This window comes from Vicia villosa, linkage group LG4, assembly GCF_029867415.1.
Source record: "Vicia villosa cultivar HV-30 ecotype Madison, WI linkage group LG4, Vvil1.0, whole genome shotgun sequence".
NCBI classification, from domain to species: Eukaryota; Viridiplantae; Streptophyta; class Magnoliopsida; order Fabales; family Fabaceae; genus Vicia; species Vicia villosa.
The window spans coordinates 150,000,726-150,016,303 of record NC_081183.1 but is presented as its reverse complement, the minus strand read 5'-3'; the positions used below and the strand labels follow the sequence as shown (position 1 = coordinate 150,016,303).

Sequence of the window (15,578 nt, the reverse complement as noted above, 5' to 3'; positions counted from 1 at the left end):
TGCACTAAGACTTGTGATGTTGTACGGAACATAATGTTGGGAGGTTAAGAATCAACACGAGAATAAAGTAAGTGTAGCGGAGATAAGGATGTTATGTTGGATATATGATAAAACTAGACATGATAAGATTAGAAATGAAAATATTAGAGAGTGTGTTGGAGTAACACCTAAAATAGAGAAGATGGTGGAAATTAGACTTAGGTGGTTTGAACATGTAGAGAAAAGACTTATAAATTATGTGATAAAGAGGGTATATTAGATGAAAAGAAGTCAAATAATTAGAAAAAGAAGAAGACCTAAAAAGATTATAAAAGAAGTTATTAAGAAAGATGTTGAGATTAACAATTTTGATAGAAATATCATTTTAGATAAAACATTATGGCAAAACAATTAGAAAAAGAAGAAGACCTAAAAAGATTATAAAAGAAGTTATTAAGAAAGATGTTGAGATTAACAATTTTGATAGAAATATCATTTTAGATAAAACATTATGGCAAAACTTGATCCATGTAGGTAATCCAACTTAATGAAATAAGACTAAATCGTTGTTGTTGTACAAATATTTAAATGGAAATAACTAAATAAATACGTTTTGAAAAGTTAAGATAAGAAAAAAAAATTGTAAGTTAAGAAACCAAAATGCAAGAGGAATAATAAGTATTAAACTAAAATGCTAATATGTTTTGACTTCAAAGGTAAACCTCCATTTAGCTTAATTCCATCGAGATTATGTCCAATTGAATAAATTATCCACATTTTACGAAATAGTAGCCTAATTCTAGATTATGAAAACAAATTATTACCAGTTCTTAAGGCTTAATTCAAGTTAGTGTTTGAGAATGAGGCCTAGAGTTCAAATGATGGTTTACATTTGCAACACATCTATCCCGTTTTTATACTAGTTACCAATCTTTTGATTATGCTCCACCCTGCATTGAAAACTTAATTTTTATTGAAAATGCAATGAGTATGTTTACTTCAACAAAAAAAAAAAACCATTTACTTATTAAAATATGTAACAGATTATACAAATACAAAACTGTGAGCCCCATGCATAGATTAGATAACAAGTCATTTTCATTTTTTTTTTCTATTTTAGTTCAGATCTTGATTCCCAAATTATCAAGTACTATAACATATTTGTATCTATTCCAGTGTTACTTATTACGAAATTATAACAACAACCGAACAACTGGAAACTATTATTACATATACAATGACCAAGAAAGTAAGCCAATATAATTTCTTTAGTTTGTCAAAAGAGAACTTCCTTCTTTGATAAGAACAAACACACTGCCACCATCACCTCTTGAGATACGCAGCTCTTCATCAAGATATGTAGTAAGCAACCAGGATTGAGCTTTGCTGTTGGAAATTGGAATCTTCAATGGAGGCTGATTGGAAATTGTTTGCACAACTGATGAAGCAGTGCTTTGGACAGAAGTAAGTATGCCTTTGAAAGGTGATAGATCAATTTTTTGCCCCAAGAATTCCACATTTTCTGGTATCTCTAATGAATCTGTCAGTTGTGGAGTGCCTATGATGCCTTCCTCAAACTTGATCTATAATAACGCGCAATATGAGTGAGACCAATAGCCTAAATTTCACAGGAAAAATAATAATCCTCTCTCTGGTCTTTAATATAAGAAAAAAATTACTTTTTAGATTCATTGAATTATGGATGTATTTCTACGGGACTATATGTAGACCGAATATATTGATTATTTCTTATATTAAGGATCAGAGGGAGTAATAGAGAAGAAGGAGGATGAACAGACCTGCAAACGATTTGGACTTCGAATTTCAAATTTGGCGTTGGTACTAATTGAGGTGGTTGTTAATGGACCGGCAAACTGAACAGAGTTTTGGACAGTTAAACTTTCAGAGTCAATAGTCTGAGATATTTCTTCAACCGTAAGCAATGGTAGTAGTCCACTCGATAGCAATGGAAATAAACCTGCAAAGGATGTATACCTGCAGAACCACAAATTCAACCCTAAGATAAGTTTGTTAGCAAAAAAACACAAACTATAAATAAACCGCCATTATTTTCATCTAATAACTTGCACAGTCATAAGCTTAATTTTGAATTAGTCTCTAAAATTAAAACTGTCCATTCTGGTCCTCCCCAACTCGAGGGATTAGTCGAGTCCATTGTGGTCCTCCCCAGCTCGAGGGATTAATGTATGCAGTTGCGCAGAGATACGCAATTTCTAACGTGTTTAACATCTATTGTCTTTCATAGCTAAAAACACACAAGAATCAAATGAAACAGTAAAACAAATAAACTTACGCGAGAATCCATTTTCCATTGAGCAGAGTCAAAGCATCATTAGAAGCAGGAGTTGGATTCTTCGCCTCAAGCTGAGTAATAAGCTCAACAATCTCCGCTCTCGTTTCACTCGTCGCCTTCAATCCACGATCCGTCCCATAAAACGAACCAACCAAAGCCTTCTTCACCTTCTGCGTCTCACCATCGGCCAATTTCACCTCCGTAACCGCCACAGCCGGAGAAGGCACCTCCTTCTCTGTACCCCACTCATCGTCGCTGGTGTTAGCCTGAACATACACCATCCGCCTCGAAACATCTGCCAACACAATTGGTCTCCCGAACTGTTTGCTTCGGAATCCGACTGTGGTGGTCGGTGGGGAGATTGAAGGTGTGGAGTTGGGAGGTGTGACGGGGAGGGTGTTTGTGTGGAGGAGCTGGTTGAGGTGAGAGAGAGACGCCATTTTTTGTTGTGAGAGTGAAGACTGAAGAGAGAGAAAACAGAGATTTTATTGAGAGGGTGAGCGAGAGGAACAGTGAAGCGGTGGGTTTGTAAGATTCCAGCGAGACGCGATTACCAACGGTTGAGATTTGTTTGTCCTGAAGAAGCAAAACGGTTAAGATATCTTTGAGGATTCAGATGTGTACGAAAACATTGTTGTGAAACGAAAAAAGTGTGTTCTTGAGATCAAAAGACAAACTTGTTCTCTCAATTTTTTTATTAAGAATATTCTCTTGATCCTTTAATCAATATCAGAAATTTTTTGAAACTTTTTCTAAATATAAAAAATAAAAACATAAATTTTAAGAAGTATTTATTACTTAAATGATTTTATACTATTTGATATTACTAAAAAAATTAATTAATTTTCAATATTAGATGTGTGAAATTATTTAGTGTTGAAGTTAGTTTAGTAAAAAAAACCGTTGAAAAAAACCACAATAATTTCTTTGACCTTTGACCCTATTTATCCTTATAGATAAGACCAAAGATAATACTAAACTAAATATTTGTAACTTTTTAAAGATTAATTACAATAACTCGTAAAATAGTTATAGTCAACAATTATATTTTATAATGAATTTAATAATTGTTTTATATTATTGTTGATATAAAAATATTTTATACTATTATTTTCAGTCAGTTATAATAAAAAAATTATATTAATAAAATATAACAACTATGTTTTAAATTTAAACTAATTTTTTTTACCTTAAATATATAATTTAGAGATCAATTTCTATTAAAAGTTTAAAACTCTAGTAATAAAAAAACTATTAAAACTCCTCCTATGTTTCTCAAAGATTTGTTGAGGCTCAATATAATTTGAATAAAATTACTTTTGTTTCTTATTACACTGTATGTAACTTTTGTCACATATATATTTAAGAAAATTTGAATAAAATTACTTTTGTTTCATATTACACTATTTTATGTTAAAAAAGATTATAGTACCTTTTTCTATTTTGCGACAAAACGTACATTATTGATAATGGTATTATAGAATTGTTGAGTTTTTGTAAGTATTATTAATTTACTCAAATAATATGTTTATCAGATAAATAACAATATTCATAATGTTAAAGTTTCATAGATATTTATAAATATGACTATCCTGCAGGTGGTGCGGTAGTTTGACTGTTTTGCATAATTTTAAAAAGTGTCGTGAAACGTTTTAAAGAAAGTGATCTAGTCCGCGACTCTACCTGATAATTTCTTTGGTGACAAATTTTTCAAAATCATTAAACAACAATTTTAAGACGTTTTGAAATGTCATGACTATCGAAGGAATTATTAGTATTTCCACAAGCTGTTGTCTCTAACAAACCGTTTAAGTTTGAGGGAAGTCACTTCAAACGGTGACAACAAAATTTGCAACTTTTTTGAAGAAAAAAGTTGTCAACGTTCTAACCGATGACATTTCTGTTGCTCATGTGGATCATCCGAGCAAATTAACGGTAATAAATCAACGGATTCAGATGGTACACTTAATGGTGCTAAAGTTGAATTTGCAGCACAGATTAAAGTGAATGATTATTAGCTTAGAAAAGAAATCGTCTTATGGAAAGAGAATGATTATCTCTACAAAATCATACTTTTAATGGACTCGCTGATGATCTGTATAATTATTACAATAACTCCGATACTGTAAAATAGGCTTGAGATACTTTGAAAAAAAGTATAACCCTGAAGAAGATGGAGCAAATAAGTATTTTGTTAGCCACTACCTAAAGTATCAAATGATATAAATGAAAGGTCTGTGGAGGCTAAATCTTACAAACTTCAATAGATTGCTTATAAGAACATTACAAAAGGTGTGTGTTTAGATGAATAATTTCAAATTGTTTTTATTATTACCAAGTTGTCCCCCTAGTTTCAAAGTTTTTAGAAAATTTATTTCACCACAAAACAATATTCTTTTTAATTGAGAATCTGATTATTCACATTCGAGTTGAAGAAGAATCTTAGAGGCAAGATCAAAAAAAATATATTGGTTGTTTCAAACAACAAAAATAAATTTTTTGTAGTTTTGAAGTCATTTGAAAAATGATTAAAGAATGAGAACCGCAATGTTGTGAACCGAATTAAGAATGAGAACCTTTCAAGGACCCACATTACTCTAATTGATAGACAATAACCACCACCATAAATAAATGAAAATGATGTATTCTCTTGGTTATATTGTAGAAAATAGGTCATATGATTAAGAAACGTAAGATCAGGCTTAAATTTTGTGTTGCCCCTAATGCAAAGGTTAACCTGACTGATGAGCAATTTATTGCTTTGATCAATGAAGTCAGGATGATTGGTGAATCTGATGGTTGTGGTTCGACATTGACTCCTCTCGTCATGTCGGTTATGATTGTGCAGTGTTCAAAACATACGCGAATATGAAAGTGTCGTTGGGAGTTACCTCCACCACTAATATTGGTATTGGAGAAGTGGAACATTCATGCTCAAAACATACACAAATATGAAAGTGTCATTGGGAATTCCGGATCCTATGAATGTGTATTCATTGGGTATGCAACAAACAGTAAGGCACATAAATGTTATGACCTAAATGCTAAAGTGATCATAGAATCAAATGATGTTGAATTCTATGAAGATAAATTTCCTTTCAAATTGAGAAATAGTGAGGACACTGAATCGAATCACATTCTTGTGATAAGAAACACCGAAAGCAACGACGGAGTAGAAACAAAACTTTGACCAAGTAAACGAGTAAGAGTTGCTAAATATTATGGGCCCGATTATGCAGCCTATATAGTAAAAGAAGATCCAACAAATCTTCAAAGCCGTATCATCTTTGGATGAAAATTTGTGGCAAAAAGCTATTAACGACGAGATTGATTCTCTAAAATCTAACAAGACTTGCCACTTAGTAGACTTGCCTCTTGGTTGCAAATCAATCGGTTGTAAATGGTTTTTGAAAAAGAAACTAAAACCTGATGGAGCAATTGATAAATATAAGGCACGCCTTGTAACCAAAGGTATTAGGCAAAGAGAAAATATAGATTTCTTCGATACCTTTTCTCCAGTCACTAGAATTACATCCATTAGGATACTAATTTCAATTGTTGCTATTTATAACTTAATAGTACACCAAATGGATGTTAAAATAACTTTTTTAAATGATGACTTAGAAGAAGAGATCTATATGGAGAAACTCGAAGGGTTTGTAATTCATGGGCAAGAAAACAAGGTTTATAAGTTAGATAAGTCTCTGTATCGTCTAAAACAAGCTCCAAAGCAATGACATGAAAAGTCGGATATATTAATGATATTGAATGGGTACTAAGTGAATGAAAGTGACAAATGCGTTTATTATCTGAGAATTGCATTTGCACTATTATATGTCTCCATGTAGACGATTTACTCATATTTGGATCAAACATCTGGGCCGTTAATGGTTTGAAATCATTGTTGAGCAACAACTTTGATATGAGAGACCTTAGAGAAGCGAGTGCGATTCTTGGAATCAAGATCACTAGATCCGAAAAAGGAATTTCTTTGGATCAATCTCATTATATGGAGAAGATCTTAAAGAAATATAATTACTTTAAATGTAAACATGTGTGTACACCATAAGATCCAAGTGTGAAACTATTTAAGAATACTAGTGAAAGTGTCAGTCAAACATAATATGTGAGCATCATTGGCAGTCTTATGTATGCCACTGATTGTACTAGACTTGATATTGCATATGTTGTAGGATTGTTGTGCAGGTTTACTAGTAGACTGAGTAATGAGCATTGACAAGCTATTAAGCCAGTCATGAGGTACCTTAAAAGGACCATGAATCTCGATTTATATTATAAGAGATTTCATATTTTACTTGAAGGATACATTGATACTGATTGGAATACCTTATTAGATAATTCCAAATAACTAGTGGCTATGTATTTAGTATAACTTGAGGAGTTGTATCTAGAAAATTAAAGAAACAAACTATCTTGGCCCAGTACATGATGGAGTCTAAGATGATAGCATTAGCGACTACTAGTGAAGAAGCAAGTTGGTTAAGATGTTTTCTAGCTAAGATCCATTTGTGGGAAAAATATATGCCAGCTGTTTTGATCCAGTGCGATAGTACCGCAACTATTGCAAAATTTGAGAATCGTTATTATAATGGTAAAAGACGTCAAATTGGAAGAAAGCACAACACTATTAGATATCGTATCTCTAAAGGATCTGTAATAGTGGATCATGTACACACTGATGAAAATTTAGTTGATCATTTGACAAAAGGATTAGTTAGAGAGAAAGTTCATAATACATCAAAGAATATGAAACTAATGCCTATAGAGAAATGAGTTGCTTATGATGGTAACTCGACCTAAATGACTGGAGATGTCAAGAAATAAGTTCAATGGGTAATAACAAATTTAGAGTACTATGAGATGATAATGTGAGTATAAATAATAAGTAAAACATGAATTCTGAAGCAATAAGAGGATGAGATAATAAAAGCTATTAATAAGATCTATACTCGATATGAGGCGTATTTAGGCTATAGGAGTATTTCTGAAGACTCACATATGTGATTGTGGAACTTAAGCCGATTCTTATGAAATTTCGAGACCTAATTTCTAAAGCCTTCACTAAATTGAAATACACTTGCAAAACCATTAAAACACAGACTATTATAATACATCTTAAATAAAAATTATGTGTATGTTTAATGTTCAAGAAAACTATTTTACTCTTTTTGAATGACTTTAAAAAGTAGCCCAATTTTTAAAGTAAATTTTGTAATGTATTAGATTTTCGTCGCTGTGAGTTTTTACTGACTAAATTATATTTATTAATGAAATTACAAACATATAAATTTAAATCGATAACAAAAGCGTTTCATTGTGTTAGAAGTGTAAATTTTATACACTCACGAAATATAAAAATTATTTGCATTTTGAAGTATTTAGGAGAAGGGTAAAGTTGGATTTTCACCACACTCAAATAATGGAAAAGGAAAAAGACTTGTAACTATAGCAAGGAAATATACTAAAAATAGCATAATAGAGACTTTAAGGCTTTTGTAAGCAGTTATCATGGTCACAAAATAGGACAGGTGGATGTTTGAGATTTTAGAATTTTGCAAGGAGAAAATAAGAGAACAACCGAGACTTGCCGACTTGGGAAATAAATTGTGCGTTCTCTGAAACTGCACGATAACTAAACTTTTCTTTGATAAAAAATTTAGATAGATATTTATAGTAAATGAATTTGTAGATTACTCGTGCTTATAAATAAATTAGTTGATCAAATTTATCGTTTAAATTTATAAATATGGCATGGATTTGATTACTTTCATACGGTTTAAAGATTTAACTAAATTATATAATTTTAACAAAGTTAGTAAATAAAAATAGAAACACAAACAAGAAAATGGATATGAAAAGGATTTTTTTAGTTAAAAATTTAAATTTAATGTTAAGAAGAATCTTAAAGAGCATTTATCTAAACCAATATTGTTAGAATCCAAATGCAAAAGTTCAAAAAAGAAACAAAGACAACTCAAATGGGCTTCAAAATTGCATTCAATATTAAAACTAGGGGGTGTACATGAGTTGGGTTGGACCGAGTTTGACCTAACCCGTTACCCAACTCATTTAAATTTCAATGGATTGGATTCGTAATCCAACATGTAATTTCATTATCAAAATCGATCCAAACTGACCCGTTTATTTATGGGTTGGGTTGCGTTGGATTCATGGATTGTGTTTTAAATTAAAAAATAATAGTTTTTTAAAATTTAAAAATATTGTAGCACAATTCAATACATTTATATTCTTTTCTAAAACACAAAATGGATGAAGCACATCATATAACACTAGATAATATTATAAAATTCTACAAAATACATTATTTTTATAAAATACGTAAGTTGGAAATGATACAAAAGAAAAAAAGGAACAACATTTGGTCTTAGAATTACATAAACTCATTGATATAGTAGTATTATTCGTGGAGAATAAAGTTTTTTTGGAACAATTATGGTTAGTACTGAGATAATAATTTTATATTTCTATTTAAAAAAATAAGAAATTACTATTGTCATATCAATGGATTGGGTCAACAGGTCCGCGGGTTGCAAAACTCAAACCCGATATCCGAACCAAAACTATATGGGTTGTTGCGGGTTGAGTTGAATATACCCGTAAAATGAATGAGTTCGGATAATTTATGGGTTGGTTCGGTTTGGGTTAGCGGGTTCGTGGGTCGACCCACACCATGAACACCCCTAATAGGATATGAATTAGTAATTATTTTCTTTTATATTTTTGTTGTCTTTTCAAAAGTGGCCCAGGCCTAATGACTTAGATAATCCTACTATTTAAGTTGTAGTATTTAGCTGGAGTTGTTTAATGAAAATGTTCAAGTTATTTTATGTTTATCTTCCTTTAGCAGCTTAGATCTGAATGTTATCCTAAATAAATATATCATTGGTGCTCTCAAATTCTTCCCTGGCCACAAGTGTGTCTCTAGCAGATTTCGTTTACTTCTTGTCGAAGAAGAAATTCATGATACATCACAAATGGATGAACTTCTTCATGAAAAGGTTGTTGAGGCAGAATCCAATGACACATATTTCCAATTATCACCTCAAGCTTTGACGAGTCAGTTTTCTCCACAAACTCTCAAATTCCAAGGTCTAATTGGAGGACCTCCAGTGATGGTTTTAGTGGATACTGACATCACTCATAATATTCTCCAACCCATAATTGCTCACCATCTTAACCTACCAACTACCTATATTCCATAATTTTATGTGATGGTTGAAAATGAATCACATCTTAAATGTGAAGGCATTTACAACAATGTCCAACTTACCCTCAAAGACAAACTTTTCTCCCTCCCATTTTACCTATTGTGAATAGAAGGTGCGGATGTAGTCCTTGGGATGGCTTGGTTACACACACTAGGTCTTGTTCATGCTGATTTTTCCATCCCTTCGATAACATTTAACCACAAAGACACATAAATTACTCTTACCGGTGACCCTAAAACCTCGCCTACCCTAACCACATTTCACCAACTTCGCCAACTTATCCACACAAACTCCATTGTTTCTTTTCACCTTCAGCCTTATGAAATACAAAACACAATTACATAGACTAACCCTCTTCCAGCAGAACATCTCCCAGTCCAACTTGACTCCAATATAATTGAACTCATTAATAAATACCCACTATATTTAAAGGTAATCCTAGCCTCCCACCTTCCCGACCATATGACCATCATATGACCATACCGCTATCCTCATTCTCAAAAGGAAGCAATGACCTCCCTCATTCAAGATAGGTTATAGGAAGGAATAATTGTCCAAAGTAACAACCCTTTCTCATCCCCTATCCTCCTAGTCAAGAAAAGGATGACAATTGTCATTTTTGTGTTGATTATCGAGCACTCAACGCAATCATAATCAAAGATTGATTTCCTATCCCTATAATTGACAAACTGTTAGATGAATTGGTAACCCAGCGAATTTCCTTTGTATTGACACCCCATGTTTCTGTCTTGGTAACCCATTGGTTTTAGTTTTATTTTCATTAAAGTTTTTTTATAATTTTTTTTATCTTTTTAATATTCAAAAATACAAAAATATATTAGTATTAGTTTTTTTATTATATATCAAAATACTAAAAAAAATTGTTTTAATTTTTCTCTTTGATTTAATACTTAATAATCCATTTGGTGAGAGTTTGTGAGGTTTTTCAATATCTATCTTCTTCTAATCCATTCTTATTTTCTTAGAACTACAAGTTTAGAGGTCTAATTCCTCTTAAAAGTCAATGGACTTAGGGCGTTGATAGGATGAAAATCTGAATCCGCAATATTAAGTGATTGAACTTGAAGATGGAAGGAACTTTTTAATGTATTTCCATCTTTTATTTCTTTTTATTTTGATTGATGAAAGTCTTCAATACCTTGAGAATTCTTATGGATTCTTGATGAAGACGAGATCGCTACCTTTTTTTTCTTTTCGTGCGGTATTGCTTTTGGAGAACGATCTACATATCATTTTCTAGCATACATTAGCACAAAGATTGTTGACCGGGCTCGTTGTAGGGTGATTTCTACATAAATCACTTGGCGATCTACTTAACATAGCGCAACATTATCCTGAATAAAAAAAGATCAAAAATGGAAGAGAATTGTATGCGGTTGATTTAAGACTTATGGAAATTTATCGTGTAGTCGCTATGATTTTATCAATCTTCTGATAAACTTTCATTGAATTTAAATCCGAGAACATCCTTCACTCACCATCGATCTTCATTACTAACACTTTGATGATATACTTGACAAGTTTCAAGATGGTCATCTTTAACAATTAAAAATTGACTTTAATTTCCGCACTTTATTATATTGCTCTTTATATTTCTCGCTTTATGCTTTACTTTATCATTCATCATGTTTATGTTTCCGCTATTTTCTCTTTGCCTATTTGGACACTTTTGTTTATGTTTTTGCTATTTTCACTTTGTCCATTTGGACTTTTTATTTTTGCTATTTTCTTTTTGTCCATTTGGACGTTTTATTTTTGCTATTTTCTTTTTGTCCATTTGGACCACACTCTATTTTTATGCTAAAACATTAATAAATAACTCAAACAATAAAAAGGAATTAAGACTCTTTATGGACTATTAGTTACTATCCCGAGCATCTTGGAGATTTGGATTTGTTGAACTTCGCACCTCTAGACCTTGTTATCCTACTGTTACTCTGCCTGATTTTCGTCAGCATTTTATAATATGATTCAAAGGCTTGGTGCAAGTTATGCCAAAGACACGTTTGAAGTCCAATAGTTAGGCCCATTAGCTCAAAAACACAAAATTATACAATTAGGATTTTATCATTTTGTTGAAATTTAACCAACTTCTGAGCCTCATATCTCTTTCAATTTTTGCCATATGAAGGTGTTCTCATACTTTTTAGAAATCTCAAAGAGTCCTTAAAACACTCCTTTTGGTTTCGTCTTCATTGAAGTTTCCATGTTCGTGTACACTTCTTTGCAAAAAGATGACTTTTTGTTGACTTTTAGAAGGACCTGTAATGTTTTGATCCATATCTCTCAAATGAAGCACTTTTAGACTTGGTTTGTGAGAGACAAAATTGTAGGGAATTCAATTTCCTTCAAATGGAGCTTTGGATGGGAAATTTTTGATGTTCCATGTGAAAGTTATGGCTGGTCAAAGTTGGGTTGACTTTCTCCTATGAAACCCTAATTTAGAAACTTTTGAAATTGTTGATTTCTGATCTTTCCTTGATGAATCATGATTAACCCTTGATCAAATGATGAATCTAACATTAAAATGTTGATGTTGACCAAAAATCAGGAATTTTGACTGTGGTTTGACCATGGTTTGACTTTTAGGTCAACCAGTCGATTATTGATCGTTTGGGCCGTTGGATGAGCAATCTTTTGATTCAGAGCTTGAAAGTAGGCAGGAGGATCCTTTGAAGCATATGAGAGGTTATGAGGTCCATTTGAGATATCAGAACCTGACTTTCCTTTGAGAAAAGCAAAACCCTAGTTCAGAGGCACTTGCATAGGAGAGTGTATCCTGGAGCTTTATGTACTGATTTGACTTTGTATAAGAGAACTAGTATGGGCAAATTTTGGGGTATGACAATTACCAATAATAAAACAAGGGTGAACTACGGCGTGCGTAGGTAATTACTAAAAATAAAACAGGGTGAACTACGGCGTGTGTAGGTAATTATCAAAAATAAAACAGGGTTGAACTACAGCGTGCGTAGGTAATTGCCAAAAATAAAATAGGGTTGAACTACGGCGTGCGTATGTAATTACCAAAAATAAAATAGGCTGAACTACGGCGTGCGTAGGTAATTACCAAAAATAAAACAAGGCTAAACTACGACGTGTGTATGTAATTTTGGTAATTACCTATGTAACACCCTTCTAAACCCCGCGACAATTAATAAAATAATCAGAGTAAAAACATGCAACCAAGGGTGCCACAATTAATTTAAAACAAACATGTGTCAATTGTCATGCCTTATTAGAAACTATTCACCAATTAAACCACATCATGTTTAACACAACGGAAAGTATACATCATCAAATCAAAGTAATGGAATAAAACCAAAACCACCAAAATAAAGTACGCAATTCAAACTCTAACTAAATCGTTCCCCAGTGTTACACTATCAGAGCATGACTGACACGACACCGAACTACTGGATGAGCTCTATAAGCTATCCTCACCGAGCAATACGCCACTACTCCTCAATCTAAAAATATTAACATGTAAGGGTGAGTCTCATTCACAATTAATAAATATTTTGCATTCATAAACAACAAAACATAATAGTATATCATTCACCCAATTTGCAATATATTCAGATTTCCTATTATCATTCATCAACCACAACAATTACATCACCTAGCATAATACTGGAATTCATTCAATCATGTTATGACAAATGTATATGAATCGAATGACACTATATGCATGTGGTACCAATAAGCCGTGGAATTAATCCACCTGACCGATCTAAACATTACCGAGATACAGTCTCATTGACACGAATTCCACACAATGGAAATTATGTCCACCATTGATCCAACCTCACCGGGATCCATCACCGAATGCTTATGAATGAATGCACACATATGACATACTTAAAAACATCACCGATCCGATGCACCGCATCGTCTCACTATAACTCACCATTTCCATCACCGATAAAGTATGCATATGCTTACACAATCATTCAATCATTTACATACTTATCACAAGAAACATAACAATGCCTCAATTCATTCATCACTACACCAACACATTGTCATACTCACAAGATCACACATATGCACAATGTTCATTTCACCAAAGCAATTAAATCGAGTTTTTAAATAAAATCGGGCCACTGCCCATTTCTCTATTTTATACTATAAAACATTTAATTAAATTTGCAACGCCCAAAATGGCACATAAAAAGGATACATGGATCAAAAGTTACAGTATTTCAAAGTTTGGAAAATTTGCATACAGCAAGGTCCGCTCAGCGACCTTCAAGCGCGCTTATGCACCTGAAATTCAATAACCCCGCTTCAAGCGGTCTATGGCAAAAGCTAACTACGTTGGACCTCCGCTTAGTAGGCTAGGTCCGCTTAGCGAGCCCTTTTATTTTTTTGAAAAACGAACAGCATCCGCTTAGCGAGCCAGGGGCCGCTTAGCGGACGTGCGACTATGCATAATTTCACCTCTGTGACAGACCTGCGATTCAACACATCCTTCACCCAAAATTACTTCTAAGCATCGATTAAAGGCATAAAATCATCAGATACATCATCACACATCATCAAACATCAACAAAAACGAGTTTTCAAACAATAGTTCATGCAATTTCATCAATTATCCTAAACTACGGTATCCCCAAACCTAACAATCCCAATATATCCAATTGAATCAAACCATATCTTAATCAGTTCTATTACCTATAATCACATAAGAGATATTAAAAGGAAGAGTCCCCCTTTACCTTGATGCAAAGCCTTGAATCTTCCTCTTCCTCTTTCTATGCTCTTCTTCTCTCTTTCACGTTCTTCTTTTTCCTCTTTTGTTCCCTTTATCCTTTTCTATTTGCAATTCCTTATTTTATGAAAATAGAGTATAACTTTAGTAAAAAGGCTTAGTAATCTTACCCCCTCTTTACTAACTACAACTTTGGCCCAATTACATTAATCCTCAATTTCTCCACTTAATTCAATTAAAATATTAAACTCTTCCAATTAATTAATTTAAATCTTAATCAAATTAATGTAGAGAAAATATGGGGTGTTACAACTCTCCCCCACTAAAAGAGTTTTCGTCCTCGAAAACATACCTCAAGTGAACAACTCAGGATAAGAGTCCTTCATCTGACTCTCCAGTTCCCAGGTAACATTTCCACCTGCTGCTCCTCCCCAAGCTACTCGAACTAAGGCTATCTCCTTGTCACGCAACTGCTTCGATTTTTGGTCTTCGATCCTCATAGGCAATGCCTCAAATGTCAAATTGTCTTTTACCTGCACATCATCCACTTGGATCACATGAGACGGATCCACAATGTATTTCCTCAGTTGAGACACATGAAATACATCATGCAAATTCGCAAGCGTCGGTGGTAAAGCAACACGATAAGCCACTTCTCCTACTCTTCCAATAATTTGAAACGGACCAATAAAACACGGTGTCAACTTCCTTGACTTCAGCGCTCGACCAACACCCGTCGTAGGAGTCACTCTCAGAAACACATGATCTCCTTCTTGAAATTCAAATGTTCTAAGTCTCTTATCGTGATAGCTCTTCTGACGACTCTGAGAAGCTTTCATCTTCTCCTGAATCATTTTAATCTTTTCTGTCGTCTCTTGAACAATCTCTGGTCCAATTACCGCACTCTCACCGGATTCATACCAATATAATGGCGTCCTACATCTTCTACTATACAAAGCTTCAAACGGAGCCATACCAATGCTCGAATGAAAAATGTTATTTTAGGTAAATTCAATAAAAGGTAAATAACTATCCCACGCACCACCTTTTTCCAACACACAAGCACGCAATAAATCTTCCAACGATTGAATCGTTCTCTCCGTCTGACCATCAGTCTGCGGATGATAAGCAGAACTCAATCTCAACTTAGTACCCAACACTTTCTGCAAACCTTCCTAGAATCTCGATGTAAACCTTGGATCTCTATCCGACACAATACTCGTAGGAATACCATGTAAACTCACTATCTTCTCAATATACAATTGAGCTAACTTCTCCATTGAATAATCCATTCTCATCG

General features: G+C 33.2%; 1 protein-coding gene across 1 annotated transcript; it reads right to left on the bottom strand.

Moving 5' to 3' along the window:
- Window positions 1–1,139: 1,139 nt before the first annotated feature.
- On the bottom strand, window positions 1,140–2,911 carry LOC131599929 (plastid-lipid-associated protein, chloroplastic-like). The gene is made up of 3 exons (XM_058872167.1): window positions 2,294–2,911; window positions 1,779–1,974; window positions 1,140–1,562 (listed from the first exon to the last, which is right to left on the bottom strand). Exons 1-3 carry the CDS (start codon window positions 2,731–2,733, stop codon window positions 1,248–1,250), a joined length of 951 nt encoding a protein of 316 aa, XP_058728150.1. The 5' UTR covers window positions 2,734–2,911; the 3' UTR covers window positions 1,140–1,247.
- Between the last annotated feature and the right edge of the window lie 12,667 nt (window positions 2,912–15,578).